This window comes from Glandiceps talaboti, chromosome 7 (genome assembly GCF_964340395.1).
Source record: "Glandiceps talaboti chromosome 7, keGlaTala1.1, whole genome shotgun sequence".
Lineage (NCBI taxonomy): Eukaryota > Metazoa > Hemichordata > Enteropneusta > Spengelidae > Glandiceps > Glandiceps talaboti.
This window is the reverse complement of record NC_135555.1, coordinates 10,798,497-10,812,989: the sequence shown is the minus strand read 5'-3', so window position 1 is coordinate 10,812,989 and position 14,493 is coordinate 10,798,497. Positions and strand designations below refer to the sequence as shown.

The window sequence follows — 14,493 nt, the reverse complement described above, 5'->3', positions numbered from 1 at the left end:
GTATTTACAGCATTCTGTTCAATTCTTTGTTTGTCTAGTTGCTAATAGACCCTTTGGCTACACTGTTACACAGTTCGGCTTTGTTCGGCAACTTTCGGAAGCACCGAGTTTGTTGTCCCTATAGGTGGGGTACAAGTAAAATATTCACTGTTAACTATTTTGAATTACATACTTTCTCTTCAAGCTGGGGAACAATGCAATGTATCGTTATTGCAATACACAAATTATGCAGTGTCTCATCTACTGTTCTACTCCTTGACCCCCTGCGCTGAATTAAATAAACCCACAACCTATTATTTAATTTTCAGAGTAAAACTGGTGCAATAGAAGGTGATGAACTTGATGCTTTTGTGAAGGACCTGATGGAACCTGACATGGTAAGAAACGAGTGCCCTCTTTTCATATGTGTTGGTCTACTTTTGTTTTTATCACGCCTCTGCAACGACTTGAGAACTTTTTTTACGAAAACATCTCGCCTGTTTTTGTTTCGCAGGACGACATAAGTACAACCCAAATTGATCTATTCAAGAAAGGAATCCTCGCCAACTGTGACAAGAATAAGGATGGTAAGATTCAGAAAGATGAACTCCGTATGTGTCTTGGCTTGTACTTGGATATGGACATGTAAGAAGTGTGAATGAAACATATCACAGCGCCATCAACCAGTAACAAGAGAAAGTTCTGATTCTTCCCTATTTCATCGGTTGCAATGAGCAGAGATTCTTGTACATGACTACATTAACTGAACAACATTCTGTAATAAGGTTGTAATTCAAAGTAAATATATTCCAATTCCTTTGTTTGGATTGAGACAATGGGCGTTGTGTCCACTAATCTTATATCTCGTCGGAGTTGTCACGGTTCTAGACTGAAAGATACGTAGTGTCATCCCGCCTTCATTGGCCTTTTCTTTACGTGACGCGCACGCGTGAGTAGTGGCAAATTACACGGCAGACTCGTTGTACTAGTATCTCACAGTCTAGATTTGTTCTTACTTCACGTCACGTCAGACTAAAATTTTAGCACGGTACATAGAATAATAACTCGAAATAATACAGCGCAAGGTTTAACAAAACAAATTTATTTGTTGTTAACCAAAGAAAAGTTTGATGTTCAGTTTACATGTACGAGGATTTGGAAAGTTTGAAGTTTGGACTGCAAACAATTGCACGAAATACTTCTATATTCAGCTTGTTGTTTAGAGAAGTACAGAATCACTGGAAGTTCTACTGAAAGTGCGATGAACTTTGTTGTTTCATTCTACAAGTGGCCTTGTAATCTCATTAACTTTCAACAACTTCGTGTACAATTTTGTCACTGCACGTCTTTTCAACAGTTTTTTTTTCTATTTATGAATATCACATCCAATAAGCAATGTACTTATTTAGAATAGTTACAAAACATTTTGAATTTTATGATAAACATAGAGCACATACTAATTATGAACGTGTCAGCTTTTGTCTAAACGTTATATTGTGATTTTAACTTTTCATGACATTCATATTTTTTTGTGAAAATATTTTCACCAATGATACTCATCGTCTTGTACCACCAGATTCATCTTTGTTGGCTTTACAAAATTAAACTGGATATTTGAATCCTACATCTGGACTACATTTATTTGAATTCCCCCTTTATGCTCCTTTCTCGGAAGCCACATCCGGATACTTTTCTCCTCATGCAACAAAGAAGCATATACGTCACTCTCCCTGTGCGGCGCATCCTTGCGGTCGTTACCCTCGCTCACTCTCATATGGTGAATTTATTTTTTCACATTTTTCAACACCCCTCTTTCACATCCTCAGCGGTTGTATCTGAAATCAAAACGACTTGATCATGTTGACGTGCTTCATGGAGCATGTTTGACTGCCAAGCAAACCAAAGTTTCAGCAATGATCCCTCAATTTTGAATTTGTTGACAAACAACTTAATAGTCTGGGCAGCCTATTCATGTTTACACACAGACATCAATCAAGTGTACACTGTACCATCATCAGGTAGACAGTTACCATACATTTATATGTATATTGAACAGTTTCCAGTATCCTACAGTTTTGGTGTACTTTCAAATAAACAAAAATTACGAGACAGATTGGAAAGTTACGGCTTTTCAAAAAGTATGAACTGTGTACTTGACAAGGATGAACCCACTGCCTGGTAATATAACTTGTGAAAATATACCTGTGCATTTGCTTGAATGAAGTGATCTAAGATAACAAGCAAATATAAAGTACGTAAAGACAACAAGATACGTCTGATACAAAAACAACAGTAGCCTAGTAGGTGCGCCTCAGATGTAGGTTGACGCAGATGCTTTTAGTTTACTATATCTACGGAAGCTAGTCATTTTCTAAAATAAAACTTTCAGTTGATGACTTTAAACAGTACTCATTGCACTCAATTGTTACAACATGTACATTCTATTCAGGAAATAGGGTCATGGAATCTGGGATCCATGGTGTTTATACTTTAGTAATTTACGTACACCTCGTTTCATTCCTGATTACCATGAGAAGGCAAATGCACCGGTATTATTTTGCGAGTTGTATTATTCACAATAAAATACAAAACAAACTAGGAAGATTAAACCAACATAAAGTTTTATTTTTCTGGGGAAATGAAAAATACACATGCTATCTTTCCAAAATAGCATCTTAAAACACTGTAATTTAACTTGTTCAACTACTAAGTAACACATCACTTGTGTATATAAAAATAAATACTTTGACAAAAAGATATACAAAATATGAATATTTAAATTTCTACTACAGTAATATACTATGAAAACGAAATGAAATTAATCAACTCGTTAAAACACAGATCTATACTAATGTCACAATATACATTGTTGGTTATATCAATCACTCCCTAGCTTTGTTGGTTATCAAGTACTCCCTAGCTTTGTTTGTTATATCAATCACTCCCTAGCTTAGTTGGTTATATCAATCACTCCCTAGCTTGGTTGGTAATATCAACCACTCACTGACTTTGATTATACGAAAGTTGGAGTGAGTTGTACTTTCTATGGAATGTCCGTTTTACTGGCTGAACAAGAAATAGGACTATTGTTAACTGGCCAGTGTTACAACTAAGCAACCGGCAAGACTGTTATATGAATTCTTGTCAACTAAGTATGTGAATTGAGAAGCTACAGAGAGACACTGGAATTGAGCAGATGGGGAGGAAGGAAGGTGGAAATGAAAAAAAGGAGGGAGAGATATACAAGATGTACAGAAGGGGGGGGGGGAATGGGCTGAGTGACTGGCACTAACAGGTTGGCATAGTAAAGGGAGATGATGTACAGGACATGCTGGTTTAAGTGTCTCTTCTCATTTTTTCCTACACCAGTAAAACTCAATGAAAATTTATAATAGAACAAACTCATTCTCCTGAAAAGATCTTTTTCACTTCTTCAAAAAACCAACACTTGGCACTAAAACAATTCTTAAACTTAACAACACCTTAAATTATTTTGTGAAATGACTAAAATATTTGATGTCAAAGGTCAAGTTTATATCATGTGACTAAAATATTTGATGTCAAAGGTCGGTTTTGCTATATGACTAACATTTTATGTCAAAGGTCAACTTTGCCATCACATGACTAAACATTAGATGTCACATCAATTTTGCTGTCACATGACTAATGTCAAAGGTCAGGTTTGCGATGTCACACAACTACAATACTTGATGTCAGAGGTCAATGTCTTGGTTATTCAATTTTGCCTCAACAGTAACTTTATCCTTATAACTATGCTTTATGCCTTCTGGCTTCTCATCTCCAATTTTCAATACATAATCATTATCAACATTTCACCTTTGACAAACCTTTTCTGCATCTTGTGACATCACATGAACACACAGTAGTAGTAATTTCAAAGTTTGTGATTTGACTCTGACAATTTTGTCATCTTTGCATGTTAATCCCTACTCTATCCACTTCTAACATAAAACTAAATTATGAAATTCCCTGAGAAACAAAAGAAAAGTTAAATCATTGCCTAAACATCTAAATTTTCTTCACCAAAACTTTGTCAGAGATCGGAGCCTGACTTTGGGTGAGTTGAAGATTTAGAAGTAGTTTTGATGTCCAGAAGTTACAGTATTGCCGGAAGAAAAGCCTAACACGTGAGCCTTTCCTCGACCTTGTCCTGTTAGTACAGGAGCCTGGTTGTACATGTATCCTTGCACTGGGTTGTATGTTTGGATTTGGTGCTGGGGAAACACTGGAGGCTGCCCAAATAACCCTGTCCCATACTGAAACTGCCCAACAAAGGGTCCTTGCATGAGTTGCGTCGGCATGTATGTGGGTGTTGCCATGGTGGAGGGTGGGACGACGAAGACAGAGGTTGGCACTTGGACAGTTTGTTGCTGGAAGGACGATGGATAACCAAACAGAGGTGGTGAATTCTGACTTGATCGGCCATTATTCTCAGCTCGTTCTGGCACTGACTGAAACTGGGGAGTGAAAGATAAAGAAGTTGCTGATAGGGCAGCTTTATTTTTACGCATTGGTTCAATCCTAGCTTTAGGACTTGTTATTTTTTCCCTCCTTTCCAATCCTGACTGGGAAGCATCACTTTTCTTAACGTAATCATTACCAGTCGACCTCTGACCCTTTCCTATTCCATCTCCAGATGACCTTTGACCCTTCCCCTCATGCAGATCCTCGACATTTCCCTGCTGATCTTTTTCCTTCCCATCATCATGAACTGGGGACTTCTGACCCATTTCTTTACCTTTAACCTTTGACCTCTTTGTACTACTCTTTGCCCCTTCATCTTTGACCTTTTCACTCCTACTAGGATGGTCACCAGATGCCTTATCTGTTGGACTCTTGGAAGGCACTTTCGTAATTTGCTCTTCTTTGTCGTGGGTCACTTTGGTAGACTCAGCGCCGACTATTCCTTGTTCGTGCTGTTTGATCTTGTTTCTGATGTCTGTCATTTGAACCTCTATGTACTGGAGTTCATCAACGAGATAGGTATCAGGATCACTTATCATAGATTGAAGGGTTCTCATTCTGAAATTAAAATCGGCTAAAGTTAGTAAAAACAGAAGACCATGATGTCAAAAAAAACAGCTTACTTGATCAAAGGAAACTTTTGTTCACAAAATTCAAAATTGTTACCTGAATTTTTTTACTGCACACTCGTCTTTATCAACAGACTGACCCACTAATGAGAAATATTGAGAACTGTACCCACAAACATCTTAAGAACATGTGACTGTACCTATAAACACCTTGAGAGCATGTGACCTTACCCACAAACACCTTCATATCTCCCTCCCTCCCTCTCATGATATTTCTTACCACTTCACAATTACAGGTATGTTTCAACACAGAAAGAACAAGATTTCACTTTGACTGTGCTTTAGAAATAATCTTTTCTATCCCTCGTACAATTTTTAATTTCAAATTGAGTGTATCTGTATGTGAATATATGGGGTTGAACGCTACCACTGCTAACAGGACTAAAATGCTGTGGCTATTAACAACATACCTTCTAAACTGCATGGCTTGCAACAATAATTTCAGATCTTCTAGATCATATTCAAAGTCCGTTACATCTATCTCATCATCAACCAATGCTTTTTCTTCTTCTTCATCTGCTGCTTCATTAATCTTATCATCTTCACCCTGGTTTATCATGAATAATCAGACATCAAGATGTATCCATTAGATAAATTGCCACATGTGACAATTATTGCCATTACTGTACTAGAAAGGCAAACTTGGCATTATGGTAGAAAGGTAAAACTTGGCGTTACAGTAGAAAGGCAAGTTTTGGGTACTTAACTTTGAGGATGATGTTCAAGGTCTTTAGTCAAGGCCTCTTTCAAAAGCCGACCATTGATAATGTGACGGTAGATGTACAAATTGTGTTGAATTTTTCAAGGTAAGAGGTAAAATGCGCAATTAGCACAACATGGCCAACATTACGTAATATTAATAAAGGTCCAGGTTGTAAAGTTAAAGTGATGTGCATATGTACCCTATAGTGTCTGACATTTGTGCCAGGTTTGGTTGAAATTGAGTTCTGGGTTTCTGCTATATGGCTGTCCAAGAATGGACAAATGGAAATGGGTCACTCCTAGTCCTATGGCCCTCTCCACGCTGTGCCCATTGGGGAATAATTATAGCCTACTGAAGAGAGTTATAACCCGCTGTAGTGACCCTAAAACACATCATAACCCACTGTAGTGTTTGGCCTCTAGAACCAATTACAATTCATTGCAGTGGTTTAGCCGAACTTACAAGCAGCTATGAGCAAAGCATTAACACTGATCAACCCTGCCTGACAAAATACCATTTATTGTAATAACTATAACTGTATATACCTTCCAATATCCATCTTCTTTGTTAAATGCATTCAATTCTTCTTGGACATAGTTGGCAAGTTCTTCCTTCTTGCACTCAAAAATCCTCAGAATTTCAGGAATGCTGTCAAAATTGAGACAAGATGACTTCAATATATGATGGCAGCTGAAGACTGAAACTTTTGCCACCGGAGCATAAAACATAGTGACAGAAGACAACTCTAACACATGAGTACATTTTTACACACAAATCTTTCCTACAGACATCCAACCTTAGGTGCTACATCGTATACAAACCTTAACACAGAAGTAAAACACTTTCTCTATATGTCACACTCATTTATAGCATTCATATCAAGTGTAAAAGTATGTACTCTTTCAATTGCTTAAGTATAAGCCTAGAATGTGGTCTTTCTAACATACAGTAGTCAATTTGTAAGGAGTGTTTTCTGTTACTGAACAGCACACTGATTACAGTAAATGATAGTGTGATTACATTTAGATGCTCAATGAGATCTAGGCAATATTTTATGGCATCTATGTTTATACACTCTAGTCATTGACAATTTCACTTGCTTTGCACTGCTAACATTGTTTACAGATTGATTACTTTGAGAGACACCACACACTGGGCTGATTTTAAACCAATTGAAACAGTATACATTGACACTTTATATGGATATTATGAACGATGGTGGCAAATCATGTAAATGTGTTACTTAAATGTTACAGAGTTGTAATAAGATTCTACACTAATTGTAGTATTATCTACATATATTAATATGTAGATCAGCTCTTCAGATATTGATAGAGCCTGTCTATCCTCAGTCTACAATGACAGACTTACCTTGAGAGATGATAAAAGGTAAGGTATGGTTTGACATCATCACCATGGATACAACCTGGTATGTTATGACTGTATCAAATATAACAGAGTAAATAAAGTTAATAAGACAAAGGGATAAAGACAGTATATAACTAACTACACAACTTAGATCTGTACAAAAACAGGTATGGTTTGAAAACAGGATGAAATTTAAAGCTGCACTAGCTGTAAACTGGAGTATTATTTTGTTAATCAGGCAATCAATTTATTCACTGAAAATTGTTAAAATAACAATAATTACACATTGTACATGTTAACTAGATGTTGGTTGTATCCATAAATAGTACAGTAACAGATTGAAATCGTGATTGCATTTGGGTGCAGAGCCAAACATCAATTTGATTGGATTATTGCCCCCATATCGTGTATACTGCTACACAAATACATCTACCCACGAGTTTTTCAATATTGTGCAGGGCGCGGCGTACAATACCATTATATCTAACAAAAACAGTTTCAAAAAACTAATTGCAGCTAATACAGCTAAGCAAGCCTTACATGCACAATAAATGTCAACATTGCTAATCTGTATAAGTAGTCAACAGCTAATAGTTCCTTGATCAGCTCTATCTATAACAGGCCAAAGGAAAAAATCAAGTAAGGATCAAAGTTTGAAATAATGTAAAAATTTAGTAAATTGGATATCTGTATATTTTTATCTTGCGTCTATGTCAGCATGCTTTGAAAAACAATTCATTAAATTTTACGCATACAGAAACATCTTGCTTTCAAAATTTCAGTTTTACTAAAATCAAATTGGGTACATGTACATGATGATTGATGGGTTCTCTTGCTGTGTCTATATCATACTAATAACAATGCATTATAAACATGTCAACTTTCCATACACCAAAAACTGCACACTGAGCAAACAAATCTGAATAAAATAATCCTTTTTTGTAATCCCACCTTTTGACATCTTCAAAGAGTTCCTGATGGTCTTTCTGTGCCAGGATAATCCTCTTCACATTCTGGACATTAGCTTTCCGTAACTATAAAATTGAAATATAAACACAATTGTTTACAATACCGATTGATTCATATTTATCATCACATTTCCCATGATGCAACATTCAGGATATTGAAGATGGTGGGCTTGCAAGTTCCCTATTGGTAGAACTCTTACTGGGTATTAAGAAATGATCTAAAATGGCATAGTGACATAATATTCTAGTTACCAAAATATTCTAAAAATACCTTGTCTTGATTATCAACCTTGTTTGTGCACTCTCAGCCATCATTATGTTGATGACAATTCAGGAAACAATGGCAGTCAAACCGACGAGCTTTCCACTGTAACTATTTGACCATCCTGGTCGTCACAAGAATGGCCTAACTTAGTAACTAACACTAAAATGGATGTGACTGACTCAACAAATGTCACAAATAGTGGGGAGTTTCAGAAATGTTTTTTGTCTGAAAGATTATCATAAAATCTTTTTAGGAAAAGTTAGACTTGTATCTAAACGACTTACAAAGGAAACTTGTAAGCTTACCATAGCTCTTAACATATCAATTTCCCACAAGTACAATGACACTTCTCCACTCAATAGATATGGATTGCCTTCATGGTTTACGATGTGAGCTACAGCCCTTTCACCTAACTGTACCCTGAAAAAAATTACATTACAAAATGTTTAGGAAAAAAAAAATTGATTCTTGGGTTGACCACGGCACAACAGCATATAAAGTCTTGCGACAACGATTGATCCAGTAATGTACAGATTACAAGCTAATGCCACTAACCGTTCAATCACCAAAGACTCCACACACTTACCTTTTAACATATCTTGGTTTTAGTTCAGTGACTTCCTCGCTGACATCGTTCACTTCCCCTTCATCAAACAGTTGTAGACCACTCTCTATCTCTCTATTCATTTGTTCCACCAACTCCATATCTTCTGGACTCAATTTGTAGGACACATCATCATCACCATCACCCATACTCCACACAGACCTGTCATGTGCTTCAGAATTGCTGATAGCTTGTTTTGCTTTAGGGGCTGGTATTACTGGAGCATCTCCTGCCTCAGGTGGTAGTGGTACTGGTTGGGGTGGTGATGATGACTGGGGTGGTACATTTGACAGATTGGGTGATGTGGGACTCGTACTTGACTATTAGAAGACACAGAACTCATTTTATCACATACATCCATATCGATAGTTCCTAGTAACAATTTCAGTAAACTATCACAAGTGATGTGCAGCAGTAAATTTCCTCATATTAATATTTAATATGATCAGGAAATGTCTTTCTGATTGCATTAGAAGGGGCAATTCTGAATAAAAACAGACATAGTGGAGTCATTTTCACCAATTCTGCACCATTATGACCTCTCTAAAATGGGAACTAGGAAAACTGGCAAATCTGGCTGAGAAGAGGTCTCCTGTACACTCAAGGCAAGGCACTAATTAACGTTGTTTGTTCCCCATAATGCCTACGATAAATTCATCTTTCTTCCCCTTCAACACTGTTTGACAACTAACTAACCTGTGGTTCACTGCTTATAGTTGGTTTCTCTGGAACAAAAAGAGCGTGACCCTCGGCTACCAGCAGATCATTTAAATGAATATCCACATCTGAGCTGGTGTCACACAAACACAGTGACATTTCATTGTCCTGTATATCAAAACAGAACACAAACACTTCATATATGTTATTTATGCTATAAACTTTTCTATATTTGTCTTGACAGAGATTGTTGTAGCTATGATGTCATTTCCTGCAAGTTTTCCAACAATCCTTTGCTGGAAATCCTCAAAATTGGAGAACACATGTCAAGTGCAGTGGGGCTTCTTTACATTATTGCAAAGTTGAATAAGTTATCATGGTGCTATTATATTATCACCTATAATCATATGTAAGTTGACAGCAATAATCAATGCAAGTGTACTAAAGGCAGAAAGTGTTTTTGCTAAGGGTGGGTAACCCTGGTAACATAAATGGGTAAATCTGGTAAAACAGCATAGTTTCCCAGAATATAGGTGGGAAACCTCAGTAAAATACAAGGGAACTCAGATAGATTTTTTCTCTTCTTACCACCCTCAACAAAAACTCTGAGAAATATGCCTGACTGGATTTTTGCTTTTAGTGATTTTTTTAAACTGAGAAAATTCCACAAAGAAAATTAATTGACGGGTACAGTGACATAACTTGCATTTGTAATTCTATTGCTGACTTAGGGGGCCTGTTATGTTATATCTACCTCAACTTTGACCACCCAGGCTATGAGTGGTTTGTCTCTACATAATTCCAGTATACGATCCCGTGTAGCTCTGGTCCATACCTACAACACAACACAACACATCATTATCAGTATACAAAATTTCAATCATAAGATACCATCAGAAAAATGAAAGAAAAAACACTCTTACAAAATGCTTTGCAATGTTGAGTAAAAATCTCTGCGCATGTTAGTATTTCTGGAACACTTAGTTTATCTTCTTCTTTTCACGAGTGCACGTGGAAAGCCAATATCCAATGCATTTTATGTACATGGCAATCAAGTTATATTAATATATTATTATTATTATTATTCTTAGGCAACATCCCAGCTACTGAGCACACAAAAAATGAAGCTATAATATTAACAATCTCTCTTACATGGTGTCAACCTTCGTTACTTTTCATTGTCGACATAAAACTGTTGGTACAACTTACCTCTTTGACAGGTTTAATATTGACCAGTCTAGCTTGGACAGCCTGAGCAGGAAGGTGAAGAAAAATGGACCTGCAGTGTGAAAACAAAGGTATTTTACCAACTACCACTTGGTGGCACACTTCATATTACTATAAATTTGAACATGACAAATATGAATGTTATTAATCACACTCTACTAGAATTTGGTAGTTTGAATCAGAATGCACTACCCTGTATATTAACAGACATATTGTAATTACTGAAGGACATTTGGCACAAAATTGACAAATATCACTAATGATGGTCGGTGCTTAGATATCTAGTGTATGCATAGAGGAGATATTGAAGCACCATCCACAATCCAATGACTGTACTTACTGTCGACTTTAAAAAAAATATGTACACTGAATACATTACGGAGCAAACAAATTTTGTCTCAGCTTGGGTGTCAACAAAATTTTAGTCAAAAGTACCAAGCAAATTGTGATATTGCCATTGTTGACATATTACCCAGCAGTACACAAATGCCACACATGAATCAAGTGCATTGAGCTGTCCTCAAGCTTGGACCTGACTGTGCCATTATCGAAAGGGGTGGCCAACCACACCTTGACACCTCCAAGGACAAAATAACAATCACAGGTCACATAATATTATACAAGTTGTACTGTTAATACAATATGTATTGTTTTCAGCAATTACCACCTTCAATGATAATGATTCTCATTGTGTCCCTAACTGTAGTCAGCCACCCCTCTTTTACATAATGGTAGAGTCCAGGCCTAAGCTGGAAAAATAGCAAGGGGTGGGGGGGGGGGAGTAATACATTGATCTGACTGGACAACTAAAATCAAACGATGATCACAAGTTGTAAATGCTATCCTTAGTCTATTGTACATCTAAAAATATAAATCTACTTACTTCAGTAGTCTGAGACAACTTTTAGGAACAGTTGCAGTGTTTCCATAATCTACATACATTATCTACAAACAACACATATTAGAAAAATAAATCAATCTGGTCACTGAACACTGACAATTTTCTTCAATGTTCACCAATCAGAATGTAATGATCATAGTTTAAACCAAAAATATTCTTGATTTTAGTAAAAAGTGTAACTAAGTAATACAGAAAGCCTGGGCAGAAAGCATGTACAACTGGACACAGAAAGCTGTATACCCTACCTCAACAAATTCAGAATCCCTGATACCAGTGATAACAGCCCTATGCCAGTTATTATCATGTTGGTAGAGAGACACACATACTTGTCCAACAGTCAACATGGAGTCTGGCATCATGTACTGGTCTCCCTCAGGGTAACAGTAAATTTTCCTAACAAAGTACAAACCAAAATCACACAGCATAAAAATATTGATAATAAAAATATTTTGTAGATCAGGGCAATTTGATGAAAACACTGTGACCCTTTCAAAGCAGATCTTGATGAAATCTGTTTATATTTATTGTATACTAAGGAGGCTTCGAGGATACACAAGTCCAAATTTCAGTATAAGTTGTGTAAAAATTCCCATTTTACAGATGTTAATTAAACCATGTACAGAGTCTAAACTGCAATGGGAGCATGCTGGCTTTGCTGCAGCCACAACGCTTTGTAAATATCTCCTTCACAGACTTGCTTTGGATAAGGATTAATATCTAGGTGTGAAAAACAGTTGTCTGGCAGAGCTGTAGAAAAAGTTGGTACAGAACAATTGAATGATCTTATGGAATCCATAGGACTCCACTGATAAGATAACGCTAATGTGAGACAAGAACCTGGCATTGAATTATTGAATTCCTGACCTTTGGACCTGATAACTTTCAAAACTGGACTTTTCAGAATCTGAAAAATTTACATTAAACTTGAAAAATCCCACCAAAAATTAGAAGAAAAGAAATACTTACTCCAAACCATCCATGAGTATATCAAGATAAACAGACGTTTCATCACTCTTAATTTGAATACAGAAGTTACTTGGACTAACAACACTGGCTAGGTATACTTCAAGCATTTCTACGTCTGTAGGTACGACCAGGTTACTGTACGAGACGCCTCCACCGACAGCATCCGGTGGAACACCAAAACGCTTCCATGATAGTGGAATCTGAAAGAAGAACAAATGGCACAATGTGAACATAAGCCCCATTTTTAGGTTCAAGTCAATGTATGAAGTGTCCATAGTTAGATCTTCATTTAGAAGTACTACAGGTCAACACAGCTGATAGAGAATGTACAAAAGGGGCTTTGTAACTAAGACTGCAGTTTGTTTCTTCAAATGCATGATTCAAGTTGTTATAACAAGCACAATGTCAACACATATTGCAGCCTAGGAAACTAAGCTGTGCAGAATCAACAGTCTGAATGGATACATATTGATGCATGTGTCTATCTCTTGCAGAGGATGTAATAAACAAGGGTAACATGAAAGACACCGTGTATCCTTGTAATAATTTTGAAAGACAAATAAAATTATTCACTATATCATGATTGTTCACTATGTGTGGGGATGTACTATGCTTGAGTTGAGTTGATCTTGACAGCAAAAGACAGACACAAGCACAAGTTGTATTACAATGTAAAAATAAAAAATCACCCTCTGCAGAAAGACAGACACAAGCAACAATTACATCCACTCTGACAGTCGAATCTGCACAGCTTCATTTCTTTGTCAAATAGAATAGAATTTCTCAGTCAAACTATTAGTTATTTTGTTACAAGGACTAGGATCTCTATTTGCCCTACCTTCTCAGGTTCCTCATGGTCTTCAAACATTGAACTTGGAGGCTGGTAGTCAGGATGAGCATGGAGAACTATATGACCTAATAAGGAGAGATAGTGTCCTCATTATCAATGTACCAACACTGAATCATTAAATATTCTCATCGCTTACAGACACTACTTATGATGTCATCTGACTCAGTGGGTAGATTTAAATACAGTAAGATTTTGGTTCCATTTTCTGGCCAACACTTCAAAGTGTAATATTGAATTTGTTTTCCATACGTGCATGTTGACTGGCCACTGTGTCAAGATCAACCCAATGAAGGTTAAAAGCTAATATCAAAGTGACATCTATCTAAACTTTGTATAATTTCAGCTCAGTAAGTAACATTCATTTGAGTTGCTAAAACACTGCTACTGGAGGGCTCGATGAAAACAAATTTTGTCCTTTCTGCTACAGTAGTTCAAAACCATGGCAAAAAACATTGTGCATGAATCATTCTTTTCAAACATTGTTAAAACATGGTGTGCCATTTCTTCCACAAGGGATAAAACCTATGTCAGTGAACAATTTTCTTCAAACATGTCAACACGTCTTGAAGCCTCACTAAATTTCATCCTTTCTGGAACATGGGTTCTAAAACCTTCATGTCGCCCAAATATGGTCATTTGCATATTAATGATGCAACACAATTGACCAATGGGAGGCACTGTTACATCATGATGAAGTCAACTGCAGTAATCTTTTGAGTGCATATTAAATCATCCAGGATAGGTGACTGTGACATCAAACCTACCAGTCAGTCGTTCTTCTACTTTGACAACATCTGGCATGGCCTTGAGGAAGGACACCAAATCCTTGAACCCATAGTCTTGGGGGTAGAGTTTCATCCTGGTATATTCCTACAAAGAAAGCACATAAAA

At 36.7% G+C, this 14,493-nt stretch overlaps 2 protein-coding genes across 2 annotated transcripts in view; one reads left to right on the top strand and one right to left on the bottom strand.

Moving 5' to 3' along the window:
* Positions 1 to 1,566, top strand: part of LOC144437621 (secretagogin-like) — a 32,176-nt gene extending 30,610 nt beyond the window's left edge. Inside the window, exons 10-11 of the mRNA XM_078126602.1 lie at positions 309 to 377; positions 494 to 1,566. Coding sequence (XP_077982728.1) covers positions 309 to 377; positions 494 to 628 — 204 coding nt within the window. The 3' untranslated portion in view covers positions 629 to 1,566. The remainder of the gene's footprint in view (positions 1 to 308; positions 378 to 493) is intronic.
* A 1,102-nt stretch (positions 1,567 to 2,668) lies between these two features.
* Positions 2,669 to 14,467, bottom strand: LOC144437624 (uncharacterized). The gene is made up of 15 exons (XM_078126604.1): positions 14,367 to 14,467; positions 13,591 to 13,667; positions 12,753 to 12,952; positions 12,032 to 12,179; positions 11,769 to 11,830; positions 10,868 to 10,937; positions 10,413 to 10,493; positions 9,698 to 9,826; positions 8,984 to 9,321; positions 8,703 to 8,817; positions 8,116 to 8,198; positions 7,168 to 7,236; positions 6,342 to 6,444; positions 5,504 to 5,640; positions 2,669 to 5,022 (listed from the first exon to the last, which is right to left on the bottom strand). Exons 1-15 carry the CDS (start codon positions 14,458 to 14,460, stop codon positions 4,071 to 4,073), a joined length of 2,658 nt encoding a protein of 885 aa, XP_077982730.1. The 5' UTR covers positions 14,461 to 14,467; the 3' UTR covers positions 2,669 to 4,070.
* Positions 14,468 to 14,493: the final 26 nt, after the last annotated feature.